The sequence below is a fragment of the Equus caballus genome, chromosome 8, assembly GCF_041296265.1.
Source record: "Equus caballus isolate H_3958 breed thoroughbred chromosome 8, TB-T2T, whole genome shotgun sequence".
Lineage (NCBI taxonomy): Eukaryota > Metazoa > Chordata > Mammalia > Perissodactyla > Equidae > Equus > Equus caballus.
The window spans coordinates 25,776,285-25,802,781 of record NC_091691.1 but is presented as its reverse complement, the minus strand read 5'-3'; the positions used below and the strand labels follow the sequence as shown (position 1 = coordinate 25,802,781).

Here is a 26,497-nt window from a genome sequence, read left to right as displayed (position 1 = left end):
TAGTACCATCCGTCCCGCGCAGCCTCGGTGGCTCGGGGCACCTTCCCACAGCGAGCGGGAGCTTCGGCGGGAGGGATTCTGCCCCGGAGCGCCCACGTTTCCCGCCCGTCGGAGGCAGGTGGCAGCACAGCCCCGCGTCCTGGCCGAAGGACAGCTCCGGAGCTCCAGCCCGACAGACACCTATCCGAACTAGGGCTGATGGGGGACCCACTGCCTGGGGCACAATAAATGTTGGTTGAGTTCGGAGGAACAGGAACACTCGTCCCGTCCCGTGCTCGCTCTTAGTGGGCCGTTCGTCTGTCGGCGCGCGTTCACTCAGCAAGCTCCTGCTCACCACCTCCCACGTGCTGGCCCCGTGAGCACGCGTCGCCTCCAGCCCGTGCGCGCGGCTGGCTCCCTTACAGCCGTCAGGTCCTCACACACGTCATCCCAGCGACGCCTGCCTTTCCTAATCACTAAAACCGCTTACCCTGCTTTACTTTTCTCCATAGCACTCAACGTGAATAATACGCCATATAATTCATCTATTTATTAGGTTCACCTCCCCCTACTAAAAGGTAAATCCCAGGACGATGGGGATGTTTATTTTCTTTATCCCAGTGGCTACAACTGGTAGCACACTCAAGTATTTCCGGAGATGAATAAATGGGTCTAGGACTCATGCAGACTCCAGCCATCTCAGACCAAACGAAGGGAAAGATGATAGCCTGAGGCAACATTTTCACTGAAATACCACCATCCCATCCTCAAAATACCTTTGACAACTGTTTCATAAAGTGGGACTTCCACAGACAGCTGTGAAAGCAAACGCAAGTCTGTATCCTTATTTCCAAAATGAGGATTCTAACAGCAGTGGCGGTTTTGAGGAATAAAGCAAACGGCGTAAAGCACGCAGCACGGCGCTAGGACCCTACACGCGGCTCAGTAAATGGCCGTTTCTTTTATTGCCAGCAGGCCCCTACTGGAATGCAGGACAAGGAACCGTCTCTAAAGGCAGAGACCTAGTTTCTGGTTCCATCAATCACTCTTCATTTGGGAGCCTTGGGCAAATCATTTAATCCGCCTTAAACTTACTTCCCACATCCATAATCCAGGTGGTCGAGTGAAAGTAACTCAAACATTTTTCTATCCAAATGAAAAAAATACTTAAGATGTTAACAATGACCAATCAAAAAAACCACACAGCGAAACCTAAAATTGGGTTCCTATTCACTGTCGTCACGATTATGGGCATAATTACTCAGCAAACATTTCAAATATGAACAGCAAGTTGGTACTGAACATATGTGAGTTGATCATTAATATATAAAACACGGAATACTGACTGTTTTTAAAAAGAACTGTTTATTTACTGAACCTGGGGCAGATTAGATACACAACCAATTTTAAATTTACATCTGTTAATTCAATTTTGAAGTGTTTTCACACACACACACAAATTGGCATGCAACAGTTGTCCTAAGGTAACACTGACCTTAAACTGTTGCAAGTATTTTCACCTAAGGTTGAAAAATTGTTTATCCTGAACATGAAAACCTGTAACAAATTTAAATTAATTATATAAAACTCATTACTTGTAGGTTTCCCCTTGCAAAGATCCAAAAAAAATGTCCAAGTAACTAATATACATCAGTCACAACATAATCCTGGATCATCCCTACACCAAAACCAGATGCTCTTTTAATTTTAAACCCATCATCAGAGACCAAGAAAAAGTCATTTTGTTTTATACAAAACAAAATTCACATGTGCCAAAATACAAAGACCCAAGAAAAACAAAAACCCTAGTACTGACAGTGCTGTTCAGTACCCTAATTAAACCTTAGTGGCCAAAATGCCACTGATCAAAAATAAAATAGTGGCTGTCTATCACTGCAATGAAATCCAAGAGGCTTTAACCCTTTGGCATCAGAAATTCAGATTTTCCCAATTGCATGAATGCATAGTTCCTACGTGCCAAGAGCAGAGAAAGCAACATGCCAGCACAGAAAGGAAAAGAGCTACCGTTTGCTGAAACACCCAGAGAACTGGCTTTAATAACTTTTACAAGGTTAGGCAGAAACCCAAAACAGTTATTAGCTGCTCGTGTCATCAATTTAAGCGGAGGTGATTGAGTCCAAAGGTTCAAAGTAAAAATTTACAGGGGAAAATGTTGTTGGGTTAAGTCTTATCTTCAAAGCAAAAACGAAGTATAAAAGTACCAATCTGGTAGCACACTCCAAAGTCACAGAGCTCTGCCATCAGGCTGGGGAGAAAATCAAGATTCAGACTGTCGTTTCTCATAAGGACTCAACAAGATGAATCTTCAATGACTTAATAAGGGATCCAGAGGGCGCAATCATTTCAGTAAAGTACTATCCTGAACACACTGCCTTTTATTTCAAAAACAAAAGAAAAAGAAGATACAATAAGGACTACACACCTCTATTTCATTTACAGTGTTTGAGTTCCAGAAGGGCCTGTATACTGGAGGCAGAATTCAAGTAAGAAATTATGCCAATCAAACATCAAATCTTCACTATAAACTTTCCTAAAAAGGGGTTTCTCCCAATAGCTATTAATTACAAAGAAACATAAGCTGTGAATGTACAGTTCAGAAAATAAAAACGTAGAAACTCATAACATTATTATGACCAAGATGTCTGGTAAACAGTGAGTTAATTATGAGTTTGAGAGCGTCACGAAGAGGCTTTTAAACCACCCTCCGGACTTCAAAGAACCTCTTCAGGTAGTAGATCTGCCCCAACGTCATGGCAACGAGGACCAGGGCTTCGAAGAAGGACCAGAGGACCACTCTGCTGTTCGTGTTGTCGTTGACTGTTGAGGACAACAAACAAAATTCAACAACCAAAAAAAAGCACAGGCATCATGAACATCATCTCCTAGTCTTGACTCTGTGTCAAAGTAATATTTTGCACACCATTCATAGTACTCTAAATACTTTAGTCCCCAAGAAACCCAAAGACTTGGATAATTTTAGATTTAAATGAGATTCATGGAGCAGCCAAACCCACTCTGCTGATGTATGAGAACAGAGAGGAAAAGTGGCTTGCCCAGTCACACTTCTAGGGTTAAAACCCAATCCAGCCTTCTTTGTCCCTCACGCTGAAATGTCCCTACATTATAATCCTTTTTGCTGAAACAGAAAATTGACTTAAAAAAAAAGAGGTCATTTCAAGATCAGAGAGTTACCCAAAAAGCACTACCAACCAAGACGAATTGTGTCAGTCTAAGTCTTTCTTTTTTTTTTAAATAGGTTTTTTTCTTCTTCTTCTTCTTCTTCTTCTCCCCAAAGCTCCCCAGTACACAGTTGTACATTCTAGTTGCAGGTCCTTCTAGTTGTGCGGTGTGGGACGCCGCCTCAGCATGGCCTGATGGGCAGTGCTAGGTCCACACCTAGGATCCAAACCGGCAAACCCCAGGCCTCCAAAGCAGAGCGCACGAACTCAAGCTCTCAGCCACGGGGCCGGCCCCTAAGTGTCTTTTTCTTTAAACATATATTCAACAAATACTCAACGAGCATCTACTATGTACTTGGCATCTGTTCTAGACAGGGGAGGTTTCTCAGTTTCATGGACCAATACTGACGGTTACTACCAGACAAATTTGAATGTGTCTCACAATTTATGCCACTCTTAAGCTAAGGATTTGATCCTTAAAATTAACAGCCATGACTATAACAATTTATTCTGCTCAATTTATGTCACATTCTTTCAAGTTTCTGATCAAACTCTACAGCCTTAACCTTTTAAAATTACTAGATAGCTTCTGGTTTTTCTGCAAAGGGCCAATATTAAAGACAATCACAATTAGCAATATCATAACAATATTAATCAGCTGAATAAGTGTCATATTTTTAGATGTATGTATACGATTTGTAAAAAGATTAACCAGAATTGTAAAAGCTACTGGACTAATAATAACTCCAAAAGAAGTGAGAGACAATTAACGTGTTTCCAAAAAGATAATTTACAGTTACTTAAAAAAGAAAAAAAGTGACTTTTTTCCAGAGTAAGAATAGACACATGCCCAAGAACTTTAACTAGAATTCTAAAAACCACCAACACTGCAATGTTAGTGCTAATTCCATGGCATGAAGTTTCCTTCTTTTGAAACTTTAGTAACCAATTTCTAGCATAAGTGAATGACTAATTCTAAAATTGTGTCTAAAAGGGGAATGGCTGAGTAAATACTTCAAAATATTAAGCAATCACATAAAAAGAAGTATTTATCTCTCCCTTTACAGAAAAATGCATCTTTAAGCTTAAATAGAACACACTGAAGCATAACAACATAGGAAAGTAGCCACCTAGGAAAGTGTGTGTATATAAGGCCCTGTCTTCATATCATTCGCATATTAGCCTGATCTAGAAGCAACACAGTAATTACAACACCATAGTGGGGAAAAAAGGTCTCACTAAGTTCATCTCTGAGGAGTGAGTGCTGTAGAAAGACACAAAAAACAAACAATATTATGGGAACTACTTGATTTGCGGAAAATTAAACTGAATGCCTAAACTTCTATTTTGTTTACAAAACAATTACAGGAGTATCTCTGCTCAAATTAAGGGTGAGAGAATAAGGGTGGATGCCCCCATACCGGAAGACAGGCGCTTCCTCTGGCTGCTGGGTTCCCAAAACCTTCCTATACCCTTAAAGCCATTTGGTCTCAACCAGTTAAACTGCAAAGCAGTGAACGCTCTTAGACCTCAGATGTTGTTCACTGCCCTTCTCATCCCAGAATGGGCTTGACCCCACCTGGGAGCAAGGGAACCCACAAATAGGCCCCAGCCAGGTGAGGGAGAGAAGGTGGAGATCCCAGAGGGTGAGGCGCTTAAGAGTGGAGGCAAGGAGGAGAAGGAATTAGGGTGGAAGAGGAGGAGTGTGTGTATACAAGCCTTGGTCCACCTCAACCCCCACACTACACCAAAAAAGCAAGAAGAGGGCACTTCTCCAGTCTGTTATGTTTACTTCTCCTCTCAAGAAGAGGTTGGGGCCGGCCCGGTGGCGCAGCGGTGAAGTGCGCACATTCCACTTCAGTGGCCCGGGGTTCGCTGGTTGGGATCCTGGGTGTGGACATGGCACTGCTTGGCACGCCATACTGTGGTAGATGTCCCACATATAAAGTAGAGGAAGATGGGCATGGATGTGAGCTCAGGGCCAGTCTTCCTCAGCAAAAAGAGGGGAACTGGCAGTAGTTAGCTCAGGGCTAATCTTCCTTAAAAAAAAAAAAAAAAAAGAAGAGGAGGTGAACTCTACACTCCAGGTCCTGAAGGATCCTTTCCCTCAGTGGCAAGAACAGATGTAAGAGGGTAGGAAGAACAGAAACTGCATCTTGAAGAAATCTGACCTGTGCTTTTGAGTCTCTCTCCTTTCCACTCCCTACCCCAACCTCAGAACAAAGATTCCTAACATAAACTACTTTGCATTTACAGACAAGCTTGCTCCCAGTGAGGTCTATCCCCAAGAACTACTTAGAAGATGAAAGATACTGAACAAGTGTGGACCTTGTCCTAAAATATGGTATCTGGTCTGTGTGTCAATTTGGTATCTCTTCATTTTAAATGAAAAAGCATAATACTTAATGCTATATCATGGGCTAAACAGGCTTTTGCACCCTAACATGGGATTCCAGTCATGACTATTTCCGAGGACAAATACATTCCCAGTTCCCAAACTGATCTTCACCTGGTGACTGCCAGGTGACTTCGTGTTTTAGTGCTTTCTATTTTAAGTAGACTAAATCTTGGGTTTCAGAAAAATAGCTACATCTCAGGATATAATATTAATCACACTGCCACAAAAGTGCCAGACATGTGACTTAAAACCAATGCAACATCCATTTGACCATGTTTTTCCTTTCTGCTTTAAGAAAACCATTGGCTTATTCCTTACCTGACCACACATTTTTAAAAACTCTTAAAAGCTTGTCAATCTTCACAGCATTTTGTGGTTTAGAATGAATATCCAACAGCAAACAAGTCTAGCACACAGCTCTACAAACACGCAGACTCAATCTCTGCGTAGGTGCTTTTTTTAAGTGAGTGCTTTAGTATGGTTACGTTTGCAAAATTTCCCAAAGAGGAAAACACAAGCAAGCTCTCGGGTAACACGCCTGCGCCATGTCGTGGCCACCAGACACTGCTGCAAAGTTCGAGCGTTAACTTACTTGCTCTGTGTATTCTCTCTCGAACTTCCATGTACTCCTGTTCATGCTTTACAGCTGTCATCGCCACTGCTAGCTCATTAATCATTTCTTCTAGCTTGTTCTGGTGAGCTACAGAAGGATTTGAAAACAGATTAGCACATATTTGGCACTCTCTCTTTGAAAACTATTGATAAAGCAATACAAATATTCTTCAGAGAAGGCACACAAAAGAAGCTATTTTTAGAAATGGCTCAGGCATCATTTTGGACCACTGATGACAATTTAATCCTCAAAGCACTCTTTAAAGTCCATTCCTAGTAGAGAAATCTCTTTCAGGGCAGAAAACATACTATGCAATGTAACTAAAGGAAAACAATTAACCCTAAGAAGTTCCTTTAATGAAGTGCTAAGTGAAGTTCACCACACTGGCCACCAACCAGAGCGGAGGGAAAAGACTGAGGGGGAAAGAGAGCACGAAATATAAAACAAATGAAAAGCCTAATAACACCCTACAACAATATCTAAACTAAAATCAAAATCTACCTTAAAAGTCATACAACTCTAACGTTAATTTAGGAGCAATATCAAAACAGACTTTTAATCTCTAAGAAGCTGAGCAGAGAAAAACATGACATTCTTGGGAAAATCCACACCAACTCAAACCTTCTATGAGAGACAAAGCAATACTTTCACACAGTGGGGACTAGCAGGCATTGCAAGTGAAGAGACAAGCTCTCAGCTGCACAAGGTTTAAAACCAAGTATTCTCTTCAGCAAAAAAACGAACAGAGGGTGAACTAAGAGTTCTGAACAATAAGTGTCTGCCTCTAGGTAGTGCTATATTATGACAATGAGCAGACCGGTACGAAAAAACACACCACAAGGGAAGACTCCCATTGCAGGGGTCTCTTTGTCACTGCCCAAGATCGGGCCTCATCTGGAATTCCAAATTGCCACTGCTAACCCTAAATTTCTTAAGAGAAGCCAAAGGCCCCTACCATTTCAAGGTAGTTGGGCTAGAATCTCAAATCATCCCTCGCTAGCTTCACTTCGCAAGTCCATGCACAACATGGAACCTTCAGAGCGGGGTTTCTCAGGAGCAGCACTGTTGACATTTTGGACCAGACAGTTCTTTGTTGTGGGGAGCTGTCCAATGCACCGTAGGATCATTCACCCGCCATAAGAATCAAAAATGTCTCCAGGTGTTGTCAAACGTCCCCCGGGGGCAAGAATCGTCCTCAATTGAGAACCACTGCTTTAGAGGTAGGCTTGATTTGACAGCTGCCACTGGCTGACATTAACAAGCAAATGCAAGAATTTCAGATATGGCATTAAAGGATTATTTAAGACGAATTCAATATTCAGCATTCATTATAGCTCACCAGCCAATATTTTCTAACAATTTAGAAAAGACTAATTTCCAGAAAATGAACAAAGACAAAGCCCTTCAAAACTCCTAATTCTGCTTGAGAATTAGCCAAGTCCTACACTGTAAATGGCCCTGAAAAGCAAATGCAGGAATTACTAAACAGTATGATTCTACAGATTTCAAAACCTAACAAACACTTCACCTCCTTTATGACGTACATACTCTACTAATTGCTCACTATCTAGGACAAGTGATATCATGTTAATACTACGAAATGTGCTGAACTGCTAATCTCCAAAAATCCTGACATGCGCTGTGGCCCCAAAAAAAAAAAATTCCAAATGTGCTGGCTCCTGGTAAGCAATTTACCCAGAAGAATCAATTTAGGGTTCATTACTCGTCAGTTGAGGAATAAATACCAAGCTAACTGCAACATCCGGCTGACAGAGCTTTTGTCACCACATTCTAGACACGGTTCCTACAACTGCATTTTAGATCCAACCAAGTTTCAAGTTAGAAAACTCTAATTATGGTAAAACAAGCCTACAAAATACTTCCTACAAAGTCAACGGCACCACGTGCTATTAGGTATGTTTAATTAAGACTTTCACTTGTCCAGTGTAGCTGAATCTTTCCACCCTTCACTATTCATTTAAAACAAAGTATGATATTACTACTAAAGTGTCAGTCACTGTGTTCCCACTGCTATTAATTTAAAATCACCTAACCTGTATCTCCTGTCAACCAAATAAAAACCGCCAAAAAACAATCACTCTAAAACTCTAATTAGTTGTAGGGTTTTTAATTAAGAGAAAAAACACTCTCATGCTAACAAACTGAGGTTAGAAGGAAGGAAAGCAGAAATTAGACAGCAGCAAACAAAATACGCGGAAAGATAGGATGCTGTCAAAAAGCAATCCACGTACCATCCCAGGTATCTCCACCACCTAAAGAAAGTGTAAGATATAAACACACAAAAAAATAAAACAGAAAGTTTAGCTAAACTAGTCATGTAAACAGATGAGCAAATAAAGACGTATACAGCAGGATTAACCAAACAAACCACTTAGGACACGTAACCCACATGCCTACAAGAGCACAAAGTGACTAAGAAAAGCTGCCAGAAGGGGCAATTGTAAAGAACTAAAATTTTAACATGAAATTCCAGAAACTTCTTTTTGTTAATTAGGAGATTTGAGTAAGCAAAAAGTATATTACACAAAAGGTTTTTGGTTGTAAAGACAGTGAATGAACCTAGAATAAGAAATCAAAATAAATACTCCATTTAGATGGATAAAATAAAAGAATATTAATTCCTGGAATATGATATAAACCTTCCGAACGTTCATCTCACCTTCTGTTTCCATGTCTTGTCCTTTCGGGGCCTCCCCAATATCAATGGTGAACATCACTATCTTTGGAGTCATGGTGGACATCCTATTACTAAAACAAAACTTATATGTTCCGTCCATGTGAGCAGCAAAGGTGTATTTCCCACTGGACTCCCGGTCTCCTTTATAAATTCCTTTATTATCAGGCCCTGTAATCTGGAGGCGAGAGAAATGCATGAGATATCACGAAAGATTTAAAACCATAAACTACGTGAGCAATGTCTATCAGCGGTAGGATATTTGCTAAGAAAATGTAATTTTCACTTAGTTTCCCTTCAGTCAGTGACAGTAACCTCTTCAGGTGCAGTTCTCTCACTTATTAAACAAGGCTCTCTCAACACTTCTCAACTCTGACATTTGTCTTCTTTGTCCGATTTAAACGTAAACCCCTCAGAAACAGAAACCGCACCTCCACATTCCAAGTGGCCTAGTCCACTAACAAACATGCAAACACGTAGCTGTTAAAACAAGAAAAACAGAAATCTCTTTAAAACTAAGAATTCTGAGCAAGCTACATTTCTAGGTTTTCCTGATTGATTACTGCCAATCACGAAGGAATAGGCTTATCTGAGATGCTTAAGGGAAAAGACTAGACTGGAAACTAGGAGAGGCATGTTCTCATCCCAGTCCGCTAAAATCTGCTGTTCGGCGGTGCTCAAGTCAGTTCCTTTCATGAGGCCCCCGCCACCCGTAAAACTTCCAGACTGGAACAGCTGATCTCTAAGGTCTTAGCTAATTTTCACAATAAATCCTCCCATTATCCTCTTAATTCTGGACTTCACTTGTATGGCGTAATTAGTGCCCAACTCTGTTGATGTTCCCTGCCAAATGGAATAAAATTCTTAAACCCAATTAAATCATGCTTACAGACGAATTTTAAGTATTAGTTACATCTGGCTTCCTAAAAAAAGTTAGAGGCGAATCATTCTTTCGCTTTAAAGAAAGACACAGGAGGAAATTCAGGGACGGCGGGTTTCTTAAAATAATTTCCCATTTCCTCCAGATCCTTCGCTGCAACCATTCCTCCCAAAATGCAGGACGCAACTCCACCCTCTCCTACTCAGAGATGGCCAAGCCAGATATCTGGAGGTTTGCGTAAAAACGAGCCAAACACTCAGGTCGTTTCTATGCGAAGTAAAGAGAAACAGCGCGCGAACGTCTGCGAGCGCTCTCCAACAGCTTTCGATTTACTCTTCCCAAAGTTTCCACGCCACGTTCCAACATTAACCCGTCACATGAAGGAAGGCGGCCGCCGGGCGCACCCAGACGGCCACCAGCCAACCCCCGAGAGGCGCGGGGCTGACCCGCGGCGCCTGGCGACAAAGCTCGGCGAGGGGGTCCGGGGGGACCCGCCGCTCAGGCTGGGAACCCACAGCGACCAAGCCGAGGCTCCGGCCCGAGGGAGGCGCGGAGTCCCGGCGGGCCGCAGAGACCCCGGCGAGCGGCCCCCACGCCGCGGCCCCGCAGACCCCGGGCGGGCCCCGCGCGACCCCGCCTCGGCCGCGGGCAGCGCGCCCGCACCTCCACGTCGATGTCCAGGAAGCCGCCCTCGGCCACCTCGAAGATGAGGCCCATCTTGGTGCCCGAGGTGACCCGCTCGAAGAAGCACTCCTCGGCGTGCGCGTCGATGCTGACGAAGTAGCCCGAGGCCGTGGCCAGGAGCGCGGCCAGGAGCACCAGCAGCTCAGCGAGCGTCACCATGGTGGGGCTGGCGCCGAAGCCGCGACCGGGACTGCGGCCTCCAGAGCCGCCGCCGCCGCCACCGCTGCCGCCTCAGCCGCCGCCGCCTGCGCTCCGCCCCTTCCGGCTGCGCCGCCCGCGGGGGCTGATGCGGGCGCCGTGGATTGGCGGGCGCCGGCAGCTGCCACGTAACGGACGCACGGCGGCCGGCGAGGGACATGGCGGCTCCGCGCGGCCCGACCTGGACGGTGGCTCCGAAGGACCAAAAGCCGTCGTCCCCACCTCCCTCCCTTTTCGCGCGCAACCTAAATTTCACGTGGGCCACACGAGAAAGTGTGGGTATCGAGAAACCAACGCGCCCGGGGCAATGCCCTCTTAGGGTTGTCCAAAGAAGGTGCGAAAGATTTGGAGGCAGCAATAGGCGTGGAGGGAATTTGAGATGGGGGCTGCAGCCAAGGGCTTTGAGATTTTTATGCTGGCCTCCCCTGACCCCGCAAAAACCGACAGCGGAAGGAAGGAGGTGGGTAGAGATTGAAAAGGGGCACGAGGGATGTTCTCCTGGGATGTTGGAAATGTTTTATATCTCCACCTGAATGATGAGTACTTGAGTGTTTACATATGCTTTTTTAAAAAGTCGAGAAGCTGTATACTTAAGGCTAATGCACCTTATTTTACCGTATGTGTGTAATACCACTACCACAAAATTTTTACCTTGTCTACATCCTCCAAAATTAAAATTCTCTCGGCTCCTCAAAGTCTTGGTGCCACCTCCCACTCACTTAGCTCTTGCCAGCTACTAGGAAAATTTTTTTCCACCCTTTGCTTCCTAGTACACTCCTGCTTATCCCTCAAAACCCTACTCAGATGTCGCCTGTTCTCTGAAATGTTCCTAGACCTGCTGGTAGATACTAGTCCCTTCGTCTGTGCTTACAAGGCAGATTTGCACCTACTGAGTTATAGTTGTTTACCAGTATGTGTCATTCACGAGGTACTTGGCATATATATGCTGTGCTCTCAGGACCTACCATAGAACCGCAAAAGACCTCGCTCATGACATGCCATGACCTCAGTTGACATGTCAAATGCATTGAACTGGCATGGGACTGAGGAGACATGTTGTTACCAGTTCTGCACTGTGTGACCTTAAGTATGTTCCATCACCTCTCTGAGCTTCACTTTCCTTATCTGTCAAGAGGGGGTGACACCACATTCCTTGCTTATCTGGTAAAGTGATCATGAGGGTCAGATGACACCATGCATGTGAATGTGCTGTGCACACTAGAGGCCTTATTTCTTGGAAGATCATCAGGCAATAGGGGGCAGTAGCGCCTCAGTGTCCAGTCTCCCTGCTTCAGGTGTCAAGAAACAGGTGCAGCTACAGTGGAAGCTTCCTGGCTATGACGTGTTATTGAACTCAAGCGTTCTAGTAATGGTCCCCTGGTTCCCCACCTTCCGGACTGTGGCAAAGGCCCTGCTTCTCCCCGCAGCTCAGTTCTGTAGTGTTATTCCTGGAGTCATCACTGGAGGGGGGCCCAGCCTGGAGCCTGCTCCTCCAGCCTCACCAAGCCATTTATAAGGCCCTGTTTCCCTGTATTAAATCTCTTCCTCCTTCTAATGCCTTCAGAGGTTTACTATTAAACTGAACTGAACTCTGTAGAAAAGTGCCAGGAACAATTCTATTTTTATCTAGAAAATAAATGTTAATTTTCATTTTCAAGCTGATTAAATAATATTCTAACTCCACTTATCAGGGATTTAAAATGTGGACATTTAGCATCTCAGTGGGCCACAATGAATTGTATGTTGTGGGGGTTTTATTATATAAATCAGGGGACCCAAATTTCAAATGCCTTGAGGGATCAGGCAGCTTATATGAATGAGAGATGGCACCAGCTTAAGGCAATAGGGAGTGGGGAGGACTGTGGCAAACTGGAGCATAGATGCTGTGCCTAAATACATTCCCCTCCAATGTTTGAAAACACACTGGTGGCCAAACCAAAGATGCAGCCAGAAGTCATCTGTAAATGTATTTTTGATATTATAAATTAACTGTGCTATCTAAAAATTAGAAAAGAAACAAAAGTAACTTTCATTATAGTACTGTAAAATAATCACTATCAACTACTTTATACTTTTTAGCATCGTTGTCATAATTACTCATCAGGTGTCTTTCAACGTGATTTCAGGATCTGAAGACAAATCACAGAACCAGAGGCTCTCAGGAGATGCCAGCTCACCCACAGTAAACGTGCACTTTTATGGTCCTCAGCACAGCTTGGCATGAGCTCGTGTGCCATGCTGTGCACAAATACATCCAACGTAACAAGCAGCTGGCCCATAGTGAGTGCTCAATAAATATTTGATGGATGATGAACGAACCTCTCAACTCAGATCTGGTCCAGAACCCACCAGATGGTGATCAGTGGTCAGTCAGGTACAACAAAAAATGGGTCCTCCCTTCCTTCCTTCCTTCCTTCCTTTTCACATACCGTAAAATTCACCCTTTTAAAGTATACGGTTGAGTGGTTTTTAGCATATTCACAGAGTTGTTCAACCATCATCACTATCTAATTCCAAAACATTTCATCACCCCAAAAAGAAACCCCGTACACATTAGCAGTTGCTCTCCATTCCCCCTCCCCCAGCCCCTGGCACCCACTAATCTACTTTCTGTCTCTATGGATTTGAGATGGAATCATACAATCTGTGACCTTTAGTGACCAGCGTCTTTCACTTAGCACAATGTTTTCAGGCTTCTTCTGTGTTGTAATGTGTCAGTGCCTCATTCCTTTCTCTGGCTGAATAATATTGCATTATACAGAGAGACCACATTTGGTTTGTCCCTTCATCCGTTGATGGGCATCTGGGTTGTTTCTGCTTTTTGCCTCTTGTGAAGAACGCTGCTGTGAACTTTTTTTTTTTTTAAAGATTTTATTTTTTTCCTTTTTCTCCCCAAAGCCCCTCGGTACATAGTTGTATATTCTTTGTTGTGGGTCCTTCTAGTTGTGGCATGTGGGACGCTGCCTCAGCGTGGTTTGACGAGCAGTGCCATGTCCGCACCCAGGATTCGAACCAACGAAACACTGGGCCGCCTGCAGTGGAGCGCGTGAGCTTAACCACTCGGCCATGGGGCCAGCCCCCTGCTGTGAGCTTTTACACCCGCGTTTTTGTATGGACATGTTTTCAGTTCTCTTGGGTGTAGACCTAGAGTAGACAAAATAAATCATTTCTACCTGGAATCAGACACTCGTGGCCGGGACTAGGAAACCCAGTTCGAAATGGAGGAGGGGTTTCTATCAGTTACATCAGTCAGTCCTCAAATGCTGGCCAGTTTTAAAAAGAATAGCAAAAGGCCATTTCCGGGAAAGGCTGGAGCAGCTTTCTGCTGCCTGGATATTAATGCCCCTTCACTCTGGCCCCACAGAAGTCTTTTAACATTAAGGAAGATTAAAGGAGACTGGAGAAATTTCTTTCATTATTCTTTTCTTTTTCATTTTCAGTTTTAAGATGTCATTTTATTGAGAACAATATTGATATATAAAAATAATCAGAATTCAAGACAAATTTAACCACAATATCAACACCTAATCAAATCAGCCATTTGCGGGGCTCCGTGCTAGTCTTTACCCACTTGATCTCAGACCCATCCCAGCCCTCTCTGTTCACCTCTGCATCACGAGAAACTACATTTTCCAGGCTCCCTCGCGCTCTGCTTCCTGGTGGGTCCGGCTGTTGCAGGCGATGACGGAAGCTTGGGGAGCAGAGGAAGGAAGAAGCCGACTGTTTGTCTCCCTCTCTGCTCTGGGGAGCATCTCTGTCAGTGACTCCATCTTCAAGCCTCCAGCTCCTCCAAAGTTCCCGTTTCCACTGGGTGGTCCTGGCTCCTGGGCTCTGGTAGCCCCCTTCCTCACTTGTTCCTCCGGTCCTGAGTGGGTCAGTGTCTTCCTGCTATTGTTAATCTACAGGTTGTATCCCTTGTTTGGCTCTTCAGCTCTATCATCACCTGTTGTTTGGTTTCAAAATATATCCACAAATTCTTTGACCCTCCTCCGTACCTCCCCTCTCCTGGATTGGGAGGCAGAACTGGCTTAGGGACTCACTTCTGTCTAAGAGAATATGGCAGATGTGATGGTGTGTGACTTCTGAAGGTAGGTCGTAAAAGGCATCGTTGCTTCTATCTTCTTCCTCTGGGAGTAGCCAGCCATCACGTCACCAGGATGCTTGAGCAGCCCTGGGACAGGCCCACACGGAGAGAAACTGAGGCCTCCCACCAGCATCTTGGAGGTGGCTCCTCCAGCCTCAGGTAAGCTGCAGATGCCTGCAGCCCCTGCAGTATCTTGACGCCAAGCTCGTGAGAGACCCTGTATCAGAATCGCTCAACCAAGCTGCTCCCGAATTCCAGCCCTGCAGAAACCATGAAAGATAACGGTTACTGTTGTTTTAAGCCACTAAATTTTAGGGTGACTTTTCACAGCTATAGATAACTAATGTACTCGTTTAACCGATTTCTTGATTAAAACCTTTCTCTTGGAAAGATCTAGAGTGGGTTCCATTTTCTGACTGTTACAAACTCCTGTCCTGGACTATAAACCAAAAGTGAAATTAGAATCTTTAAAGTTGAAAAGTGTAGAGCCAGCCCTGATGGCCTAGTGGTTAAAGTTTGGCGCACTCCGCTTTGGTGGCCCAGGTTTGGTTCCCGGGTGAGGAACCACACCACTCATCTGTCAGTAGCCATGCTATGGCAGCGGCTCACTTAGAAGAACTAGAAGGACTTACAACTAGAATATACAACTATATACTGGGGCCTAGGCAGGGAAGAAAAAAAGAGGAAGATTGGCACAGACATTAGCATAGGGCAAATCTTCCCCTGCAAAAAAAAAAGAAGAAGAAGAAGAAGAAGAAAGAAAAGCATAAATGTGAGGCTGTTGCTGAAAGTGAAGGCTGGGTCACATGACCCTGGGCTCCTGTGATGGGCTCTGTGTGCACACAGGGAACAATACTTGGAAGTAATTAATTACAGGCTGGAGCACAGAAGGAGGCCATTCCTGATGAGAGATCCACTGGTGAGGATATCAGAGAAGAGGGAGGAACAATGCTTAAAGAAAGATTTGGGTAATTATGTGAAAAGAAAAGGATAGTCCAGATCATGAAGATGAAACTAAAATATTAAAAAAGAGAAAGTTTTTAATATCAGCTTTTTAGATGGCCACATTCTAGAGTGTGAGCGAGCGCTACCAGCTTCCTGGTCCCAAACTAAATATTGACTTTTGTGGTCTGCTCAACATCCATTCTCAGCTCTGTAAGAACACCCTACTTGTCCACTGAGGATTCCCCTCCCTCTTATCTTATCCCATGCCGCTCAGGTGGAGTGTCCCCACTCTCTGGCTCTAAGCCTGACCAATCAGCAACTTCTGTCTCCCTAAGTACAGTGATTGGTCCAGGGTGATGTGTCCCAAGTTGAGCCAGTGATGTGCAACAAAAATTCATTGAATTTTCTGAGGTTATTGAACTGGTAGAACATAATCCTGGAGGTCCTGGAGGCCAGTGTTGCCACCATGTGTAGAGAGCCTGCACGAGAGTGATGTGAGCATTGTGCAAACCCAGAGCTGAGGGGAAGAGTACTACAGCAGTCAGATGACATTGCTGAGCCCCTGGATCCAGCTGTGCCTGAAATCCAAATCTGAGATTTCTTATTTATGTTGCGTTTTTGCTTAGGCCAGTTTGAGTTGTGGAAGAATTTTGACAAACTCTGGAAATCCAAAGCAAGAGGTGTTACAACTACAGAGACTTCCCCATGTCTGTTCGGAGCCACTCGTGATAAGCAGGCTCAATGCTATATATAAGTTTGAAATCATTTAGGTCAATTAATTGGTGTCATGGTTTAGACATTTGGACAGTGCATAAGGAGAGACTGTGTTTTCAAAGACTAGGTCATGGTCTGGAAAGTACTAACTACTTTAATTGTTAGCACTGTCACTCATTTAGAGGATCATCATACTCAGTTCCTTTCTGGGAGAGACTTCCGTTCTTCACCTGTAAAGCGGAGCAACATCTCGGGAAGGCGGCGTGCCTGCCCCACTCTGCAGACTAAGTCAGCTGCTCTTATTCTGGGTTCTAACAAAACCCTGTGTGTAGTTCATTCATAGTCCTTCTCTGGTGCTATTTTATTTTTTTATTCTTCAGATATAGTTTGTATACCACACAATTCACCCATTTAAAGTGTACAATTTGATGGTTTTAGTTATATTCACAGAGTTGGGCAGCCATCACCACAATCCATTTTTTTAAATTCTTAAAGAGTGTTGGTTCATGTAGCTAAAAAACCTAGAGGGAGCAAAAACTCAGGCACAGCTTGATCCAGTTGCTCAAATGACATCCCAAGCCGTGCTTTGCTCTCCTGCCTCTTGGTCCTGCCCTTCTCCCTGTTGCCTTTTCACTCAGGCTGGCTCTCCTCAGACAAACGCTAGACGGCCATTAGCAGCCCAGGCTTTCAGCCTATTTTCTCAGCAACCCAATAGGAAAAATACAACCAACCAAAACAAAAACTTACCTTTTTCAAAAGGTCCAGAAAAAGTGTCATGGAATCTCATTGGAGTGTTGGAGGCCAACGCCCAGCCCTGAGCCAACCAGTAGGCGTGTTGGACGGTGCTGATTGGTCAGATCCGGGTTTCCTCCTCCGGACCCAGCGAGTAGGGGAGAGGTGTGCCCGTGAGGGAAATCAGAAAAATGGGATGGATTTCAGCGGGCAAAACAACAGATGTACCCTCTCTGCTCATTGACTATGAGCTTCTTGAGGCAGGGACTTCTGTCCTAATTTGCCTTTGCAGTCCTGGAGCCCCACCTGTCACACAGGAGGTCCTCAATGGCTGTGAGCTTCCTGGCTGGGTAAAGCCCTTTTCCCTTTTCCTTCCTGCCCTCTTCTTGAGCCTGGTTCATCTCCCAGAAACAAGGAGTTCTGTGGTGAGTTCAAGGCTCCTACCAAGGGATTTGAGCTTCCAGAAAAAAAAAGTACTGCTTTGACCTCAGGCAAAACAACGGGGAAGGTGGAATCAACCCAAAAGTCTGCCATTGGATGAACAGATAAACAAAGTGTGGTCCATCTGCAGAATGGAATATTACTTAGCCATAAAAAAGGAATAGTGTACTGCTATAACATGGATGAACCTTGAAAATATCGTGCTAAGTGAAAGAAGCCAGTCCCAAAAGGCCGCATATTGTATGAGTCCATGTATATGAAATGTCCAAACAGGAAAATCCATAGAGACAGAGAGCAGACTAGTGGTCACCTCGGGCTGTGGTGGGAGTAGGGAGGAAATGGGGAGTGACTGCTAATGGGGTTTCTGTTTAGAACGATGAAAATGTTCTAGGACTAGATAGTAGTGGTGATTGCACGTATCTGTGGATATACTAAGAGCCACTGAATTGTGCCCTTTAAGTGCGTGGATTTTATGGCATGTGAACTATATCTCAATAAAGCTGTTTAAAACTAACAGGGAAGGGTTTTCAACCATCTGAGATATAGTCCGGAAACAGCCAGCTCAGCACAGCCGGGTAAGATGGCAGAAAGGACAGCCAGGAGAGGCTGTGGCTTTGAGATTCAATCGCGTTCTGAAGCTCACCGGACTCAGCTTCTGTTTTTCCTAGACCGTATTTCCACCATGAAGACCAAACAACTATCACGGCGTGGAGAAAGAGAAGGGCGGCCCCAGACATCCGTTTGCTGGCCTGGCACTACCAGCTGGCCTTGGGGTTCTACCACTGAAATAGCAGTTTCACAGAACATTGACATCAGACGAGGGCACTGTGACCATGATGGAATGAGACAAAACACGAGCGTGGTCCACAAAACACTGAACGTCTCCCTCTCTTGCTAAGACGAGTGACGGCTGCTTCTTCACCAGTGACAGCTCCAGCCTGGCTCTGGTCTGTCCTCTGTATAGAAGAGGTCTATCCCGAGCCCCAGTCCTAGAATTACCCCTGCTTCCTGACAGCACCTGCTCTGGAACACACTCCCAGATCCTTAAACTCCCCAGAATCACCCAACCAAAGCCCACCCTGTAACAGGCTCTTTCTAACGCCCAACACCCTCTTTAAAAAAAAAAAAAAAAAGATTGGCACCTGAGCTAATATCTGTTGCCAACCTTCTTTCTTTCTTTCTTTCTTCTTCTTCTCCCCAAAGCCCCCAGCACATCATTGTAGATTCTAGTCGTGAGTGCCTCTGGTTGTGCTGTGTGGGACGCAGACTCAGCATGGCCTGATGAGCGGTGCCATGTCCACACCCAGCATCCAAACTGGCAAAACCCCAGGCCACCCAAGCGGAGTGTGTGAACCTAACCACTTGGCCACGGGCCGGCCCCCAACACCCTCCTACTTCGATGCCCACCGTTCCCATGGGGCACTTTCTCCCTCGCTGTAATGAGTGATGAACCCAACTGGATTAACTCCCAGTGTGTGCCTGCTGGTCTTTGGCTGGAGGACATTGACAGCTTCCAAACATCAGCTTTTTTTTTTTTCCTGAGGAAGATGAGCCCTGAGCTCACTACTGCCAATCCTCCTCTTTTTTGCTGAGGAAGACTGGCCATGAGCTAACATCTGTGCCCATCTTCCTCTACTTTATACGTGGGACATCTACCACAGCATGAATGCCAAGCGGTGCCATGTCCTTACCCGGGATCCGAACCAGCAAACCCCAGGCCACCGAAGTAGAACGTGCACACTTAACCACTGTGCCACCGGGCTGGCTCCCAAACATCAGCTTTTAATGCATATATTTGATGCCAAAGCCAGCTCAAAGAGAGCACAGAGCTCAACAACTTGCTCTCTGGCCTTGGACAGACATCGGTTGAACTCAGCTCAGCCACTTACTGTGTGACCTGTGGTAAGTTAATTGACCTCTCTGAGCCTCGGTTTCCTCAGCTATGAAATCACGTTATGCTTCTGCTCAAAAAACCGTACAGAGGCTCCCAAGCTCATTGAGAATCAAACCTACAGCTTATCCTTCCCTGGGGCCCCTCATAATCTGGCCCCACTCTCCTCTCTGTTTCTTAGTGCACTTCCCTTCTCGGCTCTGCTCAAGCCCCATGGACCGATTGCTGGCCCTCCCCCCACCAGGCACACGCCTGATTGGGGGGCCCTGCACTTCCCCTTCCCTCTGCCTGGTTCCCTCTTGCCCCGTTTCCTCGTGGCTCACTCCCTCACTTTCTCGGTCTCTGCTCCAATGTCCCCACCGAAGGAAAAGCCCCCCCATTCTGTCACCCTCTGAGCCAGTGGTTTGCAAACTCTCGAATGAGCAGCAGAATCAGCCAGGGACGCTGGTGAAATTAGACCCGCCCAAGCGCGTTCTTCCTCCTCCCTGCTGGCGGGAGCGTAAAACGACTCAACCCCTTGGGAAAACAGTTTGGTGGTTTCTTGAAAAGTTAAACAGACACTTACTGTGCAACCCAGATATTCTGGTTCTAGGTATTTAATCAAAAGAAAGGAACACATGTTTCCGTACGAAGATCTGTACACGAATGTTCACAGCATTAGAATTAAGCAAAAACTGGAAATGACCCAAATGTCCAACCACAGGAGAGTGGATAAACAAATTGTGGTATATCCATACAGTGGAATACTATTCAGCAATAAAAAGAATGAGCTATCTATACACACAATTTGAATGAATCTTTTTTTTTGAGGAACATTAGCCCTGAGCTAACATCTGCTGCCAATACTCCTCTTTTTGCTGAGGAAGACTGGCCCTGAGCTCACATCCATGCCCATCTTCCTCCACTTTGTATGTGGGACGCCTACCACAGCATGGCGTGCCAAGTGGTGCCATGTCCGCACCCCAGATCCGAAGAGGTCGACCCCGGGCTGCTAAAGGGGAACGTGCACACTTAACCACTGCGCCACTGGGCCGGCCCGTGATTGAATCTTAAAACGTTATGCTGAGTAAACAAAGCTGGACCAAAAGAACTACATGTAGCTTATTTCCTGTTTTGGACGATTTTCAGTAAAGCTGCTATGACATTCTTTTCTCATTTCTGTTGAGTACAAACCTAGGAGTGGAATTGCTGGGCCATAAGGCTGGGGTGTGTTTAGATTTAGTCGGTGCTGCCCATTGTCCAGTGTGGTTTTATTAATTATACTCCTAACAGCATTGTATGGGGGTCCTGACCTCGTCGAGTTTGAGAACTGTGAAAACGGCTGGTGTGGTTGAAATGTGGATAATGAAGAGGGCTAGATCCCGTCCCCAGCCCACTAAGAACAATGGAAATCGTGGAAAGGATTAAACTCAGAAAACAGCCCAGGCAAAACTGCATTGGAGAGAGACGTGTGGCTGCAGCGCGGAGCTACCAGCACACGCACACGGTCGGGGTTTGCTGTCCACTGGGACGAGCGGTGGCCAGCAGCCGTCCTCCTTACTGCCTCGTGTATAGGCAGCAATGGAGGTGCTGGGCAGAGGAGGATGGAATGTGTTTTGGCCACTCACGTCTCATGAAGTTGAAAGGACCAAAAATTGTGTCGATTTGCACAGCAACGTTGTTTAAAGTAGCCCAAACCAGGAGATAGTGTGAGTGTCTACCAAGGGAGAAAGGATCAGGGAAATTACAGTACATCCATAAAACAGAAGACTATGCAATCACTTAAAAGAGTGAGACAGGTGTTCTCTACTGAAAGAAAAAGAATGAGCAAGGGCTATGTATGCTGGGATAGAAAGATGATTATAGGGTATTATTAAGTGAAAAAAGCTTTTTGCATACTAATATGTATGTCATGCTTCCATTACAAAAAAAAAGTGTATGTTTAGATATATGTGCATATTCTCAGGAAAAAATCAGTAAGAGCATGGACCAAAGTATCAACAGTAGTTACCTGGGAGTGGAAATGGGATGGGAGGAAGTCTACTGAACACATAATTTCTTAAATGGTCTGATTATGGGTATGGCAGACCTAGATCTGTTCACCCCACCTGCACGCTCCCCACCCACCCTGGGATCCTTGCCTTGTTTCCTGGCATGAACAGCATCAGCCACAGCTCACGCTGTATCCGTGGCTGCAAAGCCCCGTGCTGTGCCACAGTCACCTCAGCTCCTAACATTTCTGATGGTCTCAGAAGCCTGCAGGACAAAGACTGTTGGCTGCCCCAGCGCCCAGGACCATCCCGACTAGAGCAGGTCCGCCTGTAAATGGGGGGAGGTCAGTGCCCCGTGGGGAGGACCAGTGAGAGGCATGAAGGAGCAGGCAGATAAATGGCTCAGCTTCCCCCTCATACCCCACTCCCCTCCGTGCTGACGGACACTTCCGAGAGTCAGTGGCTTTCCCATAAGACCGAGCAGCCAGCTGCGTGTTCTTGTGCGGCCGGGCCAACTTCGGTGCTGTTCCCCTGGCGCAAGCTCTGCCTCCTCCTCTGCCTCACTTCCCTTCCCTCATGCCTGCTTCCCTTGTATCGTGGCCTCCAAAAAAGCATTAGCTCAAAGCTTTTCAAGAAACCCATACAAAAGTAATGGGTGATTTTTTACTTTTTAAATATTTTTCTTTAAACATTTTCTTTCATTCAGAGCCCAACCATTGAAGCGGCTGAGACCCTGGAAGCAGAGACGCACTACCGGGTTAACGTAACTATAATGGAAAATCCACACAGACCCAGCATTTACAGGTGACCTCTCTTCAGGTGGAAACAGACATTGAAATTCAGAGAGCGTGCCCAGTGCGGTTTAAAGAATCTTTGTTGCTAAGGTTTGATCTTCCTGTTTTCCAAGAAGGATTTCGGGAGCCTGCTCATGTCTTCCATGCAGTGCCCTTGGAGGGAGGATGACTGAACAGAATGAATGCAGAACAGATTGTGAGTCTTGTGTGACGCTTCTGGTGTTTAAAGATGCAACGAGGACATCAAAATCGTCCATGACCATCTCAAGTCTGTCAAATTAAAGATGAAGGAGGAGTGGGGGGAGGGGGGAGAAGGAAAAGAGGGAAGAGGGGGAGGGGTAGGAGGAATGAGAAGCCACAACAGCAACCATGGGAAGTCAGGAGGGTGGCGTGGGTCGTAGAGAGGGTGTGAGGCTATTTCAGGATTTTAGCCCCTGGGATGGAGCCCAAGGGACAGGGCAAGGAGAGCAGAGCTGGGCAGGAGAACGCTCAGACTCCTGAAAAATAGGGGTGCTCATAAAATAGCCTATCTTAGTCAGCTCAGGCTGCTATCGCAAAAATACCATCCTTTATAAACAACAGAAATTTGTTCCTCACAGTTGTGGAGGCCAGAAGTCCGTCTGATGACGGTCCTCTTCCTGCTTCACAAACGGCTGTCTGTGTGATGTGTCCTCACTCGGTGGAAGGGGCAAGAATGCACTCCCCTCCAGGGCTCTTTTGTAAGAGCACTAGTCTCATGCACAAGGGCTCTGCCCTCTTGACTTAATCATCTCCCAGAGCCCCACCTCCAAACACCGTCACATTAGGGGTTAGGATTTCAGCATATGAATTTGGGGGACACAGACATTCAGTCCAGGGAAGCTATGCTCAAGGGCCCCGAGCTGCCTCTCAAGCCCTGATGTGGTTTCTCGGGCCCCTGTGGCTTGATTTTCCAGGAAGCAGTGACTTCTCCTTCCACGCAATCACTGCTTCTCTCTGCCACGTCCCAGACCAACTGGCGTGCAGAGGGAGGAGCCACCTGTCCTCTGCTCGCAGCTCTTCCTCCTGCCCCATGGCGGGGGGGGAGGTGGGGGGGGGCGGTGCAGAACCCACTCATGCTCTTGCCCCACTCCAGATCTTCTCTTCCTGTTAGCGGCATCGAATCTCTCTTCTCTTATAAATGGTTGAAGCAAGACTTGTGGTCATCCCAGGCAAGTAAATACTTTGCCACTTCTTCAAGTTCACAGTCTTTATTTTTTAATTTTTTAAATGAAAATTTTCTAATATTATAGAAAGAGGAACAATAGTACAATGAACTTCCTAATACCCATCACTCAGCTTCAACAATTATTAACAAAATGGCCAGTGTTCATTTCATCCATATTCCCAACCATCCCACCCTCCCAGTGGGTTCTTTTAAAGCGATTCATAGACATTATATCATTTTATATATAAATATTTCAGCAAGCCCATAGTCTTGAAAGAGTGGTTCCAGCTTGTTGAGAGTGGAGGTTGAGCACTGTGCATGGAACGGACAGAGAAAGAGCAACCTTCAATCCCCTTTCTGTGGTTTCTGGACAGTTCAGCTCTGGCCCGTATTTGCATGCTCTCCTCAGCAGGTCACGTGTTGTTTTCTGCTCAGCATTTGAACTCCCTTTCTAAGTCTGGGCTGTCCGTCCGTGGGTGGCTCCCAGTGAAAGCAGAGTTTTATTCCTTCTATAGAAGCTGTAAAGCTAAATCCTTGTTTTCCCCGATCCCAGGGCATGGCTGGGAGCCAAACTCAGCCGTGTGGGTGCTCTCCCCAGGGATTTTGGTCTGGCATGGTACACGGAAGACCTACAGGAGTAGCAGGGTGGCTGGCGCTTAGAGAGTGAGGTGCGCAGGAGTGAGACAAAGATGGAGCAGTAGACACAGATCAGACCATCAAAGTCATGTCGGCCATGGTAAGGACTTTGGGTTTTATTGTGACTTGGCATTGACACCTGGTGTGATAAAATGCATGTGTTTATCAAGATTACTGACTGCTGTGTAGAAAACAGATTAGAAGGAGGAAGAGAGGAAGTGGATAAATCAGCTGGAAACCTACTGTAGCCTTCCAGGAGCGGAAATCATAGTAAGGTGGGCGAGGGTGGTAGCAGAGAGGCCGAGAAAAGTGGAAGAATTTGAGAGAGATTTTGGAGGTAGAATTGCTGGGTCTGGGTTGCCCCAGCTTCTAATTCCTGTCATAGCCCCTCACGCCACAGACAGACATCAGCGTTGAATCCGTGATGTTATTGTTTGAAATGAAACGCTTCAGTGGTAACAATAACAGCAAATGTAACAGTAACAACAACAACACTAACAATAATAGCGATAGCTACCATGAATACAGCTCCTACAATGTGCCAGCCTCTGTTCCAAACACTTTACACGTTTTAACTCACTTAATACCCGCAAAAATCCTGGAGGGAGGTATGATCCAGATTACTCCCATTTTACAGATGCAAACACTGAGACAAAGAATGATTCAGGGACTTGCCGGAGGCCATATAACATACCTACCACATCAAACATGAACTTGGCCCCACAGTCAATTGCTGGTCCCCTCTTCAGCTTCATCTCCCACCGTTCCCCAGCTTGCCCCATCCAGTCCAGTCCCAGCCCGCTGACTCACACACAGGCAGAGGCTGTCCTTCCCCGGGGCCTCACACACATGCCTGTGGCCTTGTCTTCTTCCCTCATGTATTGTATGTTTCCATTTATTTGAAATGCCCAGAATAGGCAAATCCATAGACAGAAAGCGGGTGGGCGGGGGCCCTGCCTGTCACACAGGAGGTCCTCAATGGCTGTGAGCTTCCTGGCTGGGTAAAGCTCTTTTCCCTTTTCCTTCCTGCCCTCTTCTGGAGCCTGGTTCATCACCCAGAAACAAGGAGTTCTGTGATGAGGTCAAGGTTCCTACCAAGGGATTTGAGCTTCCAGAAGAAAAGTACTGCTTTTACCTCAGGCAAAACAACAGGGAAGGTGGAATCAACCCGAAAGTTCCTCGATGGATGAATGGATAAACAGTGTGGTCCATCCACACAATGAAATATTACTCAGCCGTAAAAGGGAAGGACGTACTCCTGCAACGTGGATAAACCGTGAAAACGTCATGCTAAGTAAAAGAAGCCAGACCCAAAAGGTCATATTGTATATGATTCCATCGATATGAAATGTTCAGAGTAGACAAGTCTATCGACCCAGAAAGCAGAGTAGTGGCTGCCAGGGGCTGGAGGCATGGGGAATGGAGAGTGCCAGCTAATGCGTACGAGGTTTTGAGGGGAGGGCGGTTAATGAAAATGTTCTGAAATTAGAGAGTGGTGATGGTTGCACAACCTTGTGAATATACTAAAAACTACTGAGTTGTACACATTAAAAGGATGAATATTATTTCATGTGATTATATCTAAATAAACATAAAAAATGAATCCTTCCTCCAAAAATAAATGCTAGAACACGCCGCCACCAAATAAACTGAACTCAAATAAGATCAAATCTCTTGATCCAAGTACCGGTTTACAGAAAATATAGGGAAGAAACATATTAAAGGGCTTTATAGTGGTGAAAGTAGCAAAATCCAGACTAGGAATCTCAACAAGACAAAGAATCCTGTTTCATCAACAAATAAATTTCAAGACTAGGCAAAAAGAGATAAAGGATTAAAAGCGACTAAGGAACATGTCAGCCAGTTGCAATATGTGGATATTATTTTTGAGTCTTGAGTTAAACAAACTGTGAAAAAATAAATTGATGAGACAATTGACACTTTGAACACACTGGATATTTGATATGAAGAAATTATTAATTTTGATAATGGCACTGGTAAGTGCCACGAATTGATAATGGCACTGTGGCTATATAGTTTCAATATGTTTTAAAGATTTTATTTTTTTTTCCTTTTTCTCCCCAAAGCCCCCCGGTACATAGTTGTGTATTTTTAGTTGTGGGTCCTTCTAGTTGTAGCATGTGGGATGCCGCCTCAGCATGGCCTAATGAGCGGTGCCATGTCTGTGGCCAGGATCTGAACCAGCGAAACCCTGAGCCACCGAAGCAGAGCGTGCGAACTTAACCACTCAGCCATGGGGCCGGTCCCTCAATATGTTTTAGAAATACATATTAAAATATTTATAGGTGAAAAGATACGGTATCTGTGACTCTTTCTGTGATTGAAAAGTACTGACTAACCACCTGGTTTCTGTGACACACGAATTTCTTGATTCTCCTCCCTTTTCTCAACCCTCTCTTGCTCCATCTGAAATTAGTTTATTTCGGTTTTATTTGT

General features: G+C 45.4%; 1 protein-coding gene and 2 long non-coding RNA genes across 5 annotated transcripts; 1 reads left to right on the top strand and 2 right to left on the bottom strand.

The window, feature by feature from the left end:
• Positions 1-1,325: 1,325 nt before the first annotated feature.
• TMED2 (transmembrane p24 trafficking protein 2) lies at positions 1,326-10,791 on the bottom strand. 2 transcript variants are annotated; one of them, XM_023647294.2, is made up of 5 exons: positions 10,429-10,777; positions 8,871-9,063; positions 8,443-8,463; positions 6,170-6,277; positions 1,326-2,817 (listed from the first exon to the last, which is right to left on the bottom strand). In XM_023647294.2, the coding sequence occupies exons 1-5, from the start codon at positions 10,606-10,608 to the stop codon at positions 2,693-2,695; spliced, it is 627 nt and encodes a 208-aa protein (XP_023503062.1). In that variant the 5' UTR covers positions 10,609-10,777; the 3' UTR covers positions 1,326-2,692. The 2 variants fall into 2 exon arrangements, with proteins under 2 accessions (XP_023503062.1, XP_023503063.1); XM_023647295.2 differs by lacking the exon at positions 8,443-8,463 and having other exon boundaries at positions 10,429-10,791.
• On the top strand, positions 10,774-26,353 carry LOC106780917 (uncharacterized). 2 transcript variants are annotated; one of them, XR_002809782.2, is made up of 3 exons: positions 10,774-11,107; positions 12,774-13,021; positions 22,131-26,353. It is a non-coding gene; the product is annotated as an uncharacterized lncRNA (long non-coding RNA). The 2 variants fall into 2 exon arrangements; XR_001377337.3 differs by lacking the exon at positions 22,131-26,353 and adding an exon at positions 14,284-15,121.
• Positions 14,069-22,937, bottom strand: LOC138915219 (uncharacterized). Its single transcript, XR_011420859.1, has 3 exons — positions 22,816-22,937; positions 17,138-17,261; positions 14,069-14,991 (listed from the first exon to the last, which is right to left on the bottom strand). It is a non-coding gene; the product is annotated as an uncharacterized lncRNA (long non-coding RNA).
• Positions 26,354-26,497: the final 144 nt, after the last annotated feature.

What these genes read in the sequence shown, in the direction of transcription:
- TMED2 (XM_023647294.2), bottom strand. Translation starts at nt 10,608, where the DNA reads ATGGTGACGCTCGCTGAGCTGCTGGTGCTCCTGGCCGCGCTCCTGGCC. An exon ending in TGGTGGAGATACCTGGGATG is followed by an intron (nt 6,278 to 8,442) that starts GTACGTGGATTG and finishes ATCCTTCTGTAG; the next exon opens with CTCACCAGAACAAGCTAGAA. An exon ending in AGAGAGAATACACAGAGCAA is followed by an intron (nt 2,818 to 6,169) that starts GTAAGTTAACGC and finishes TGTCCTCAACAG; the next exon opens with TCAACGACAACACGAACAGC.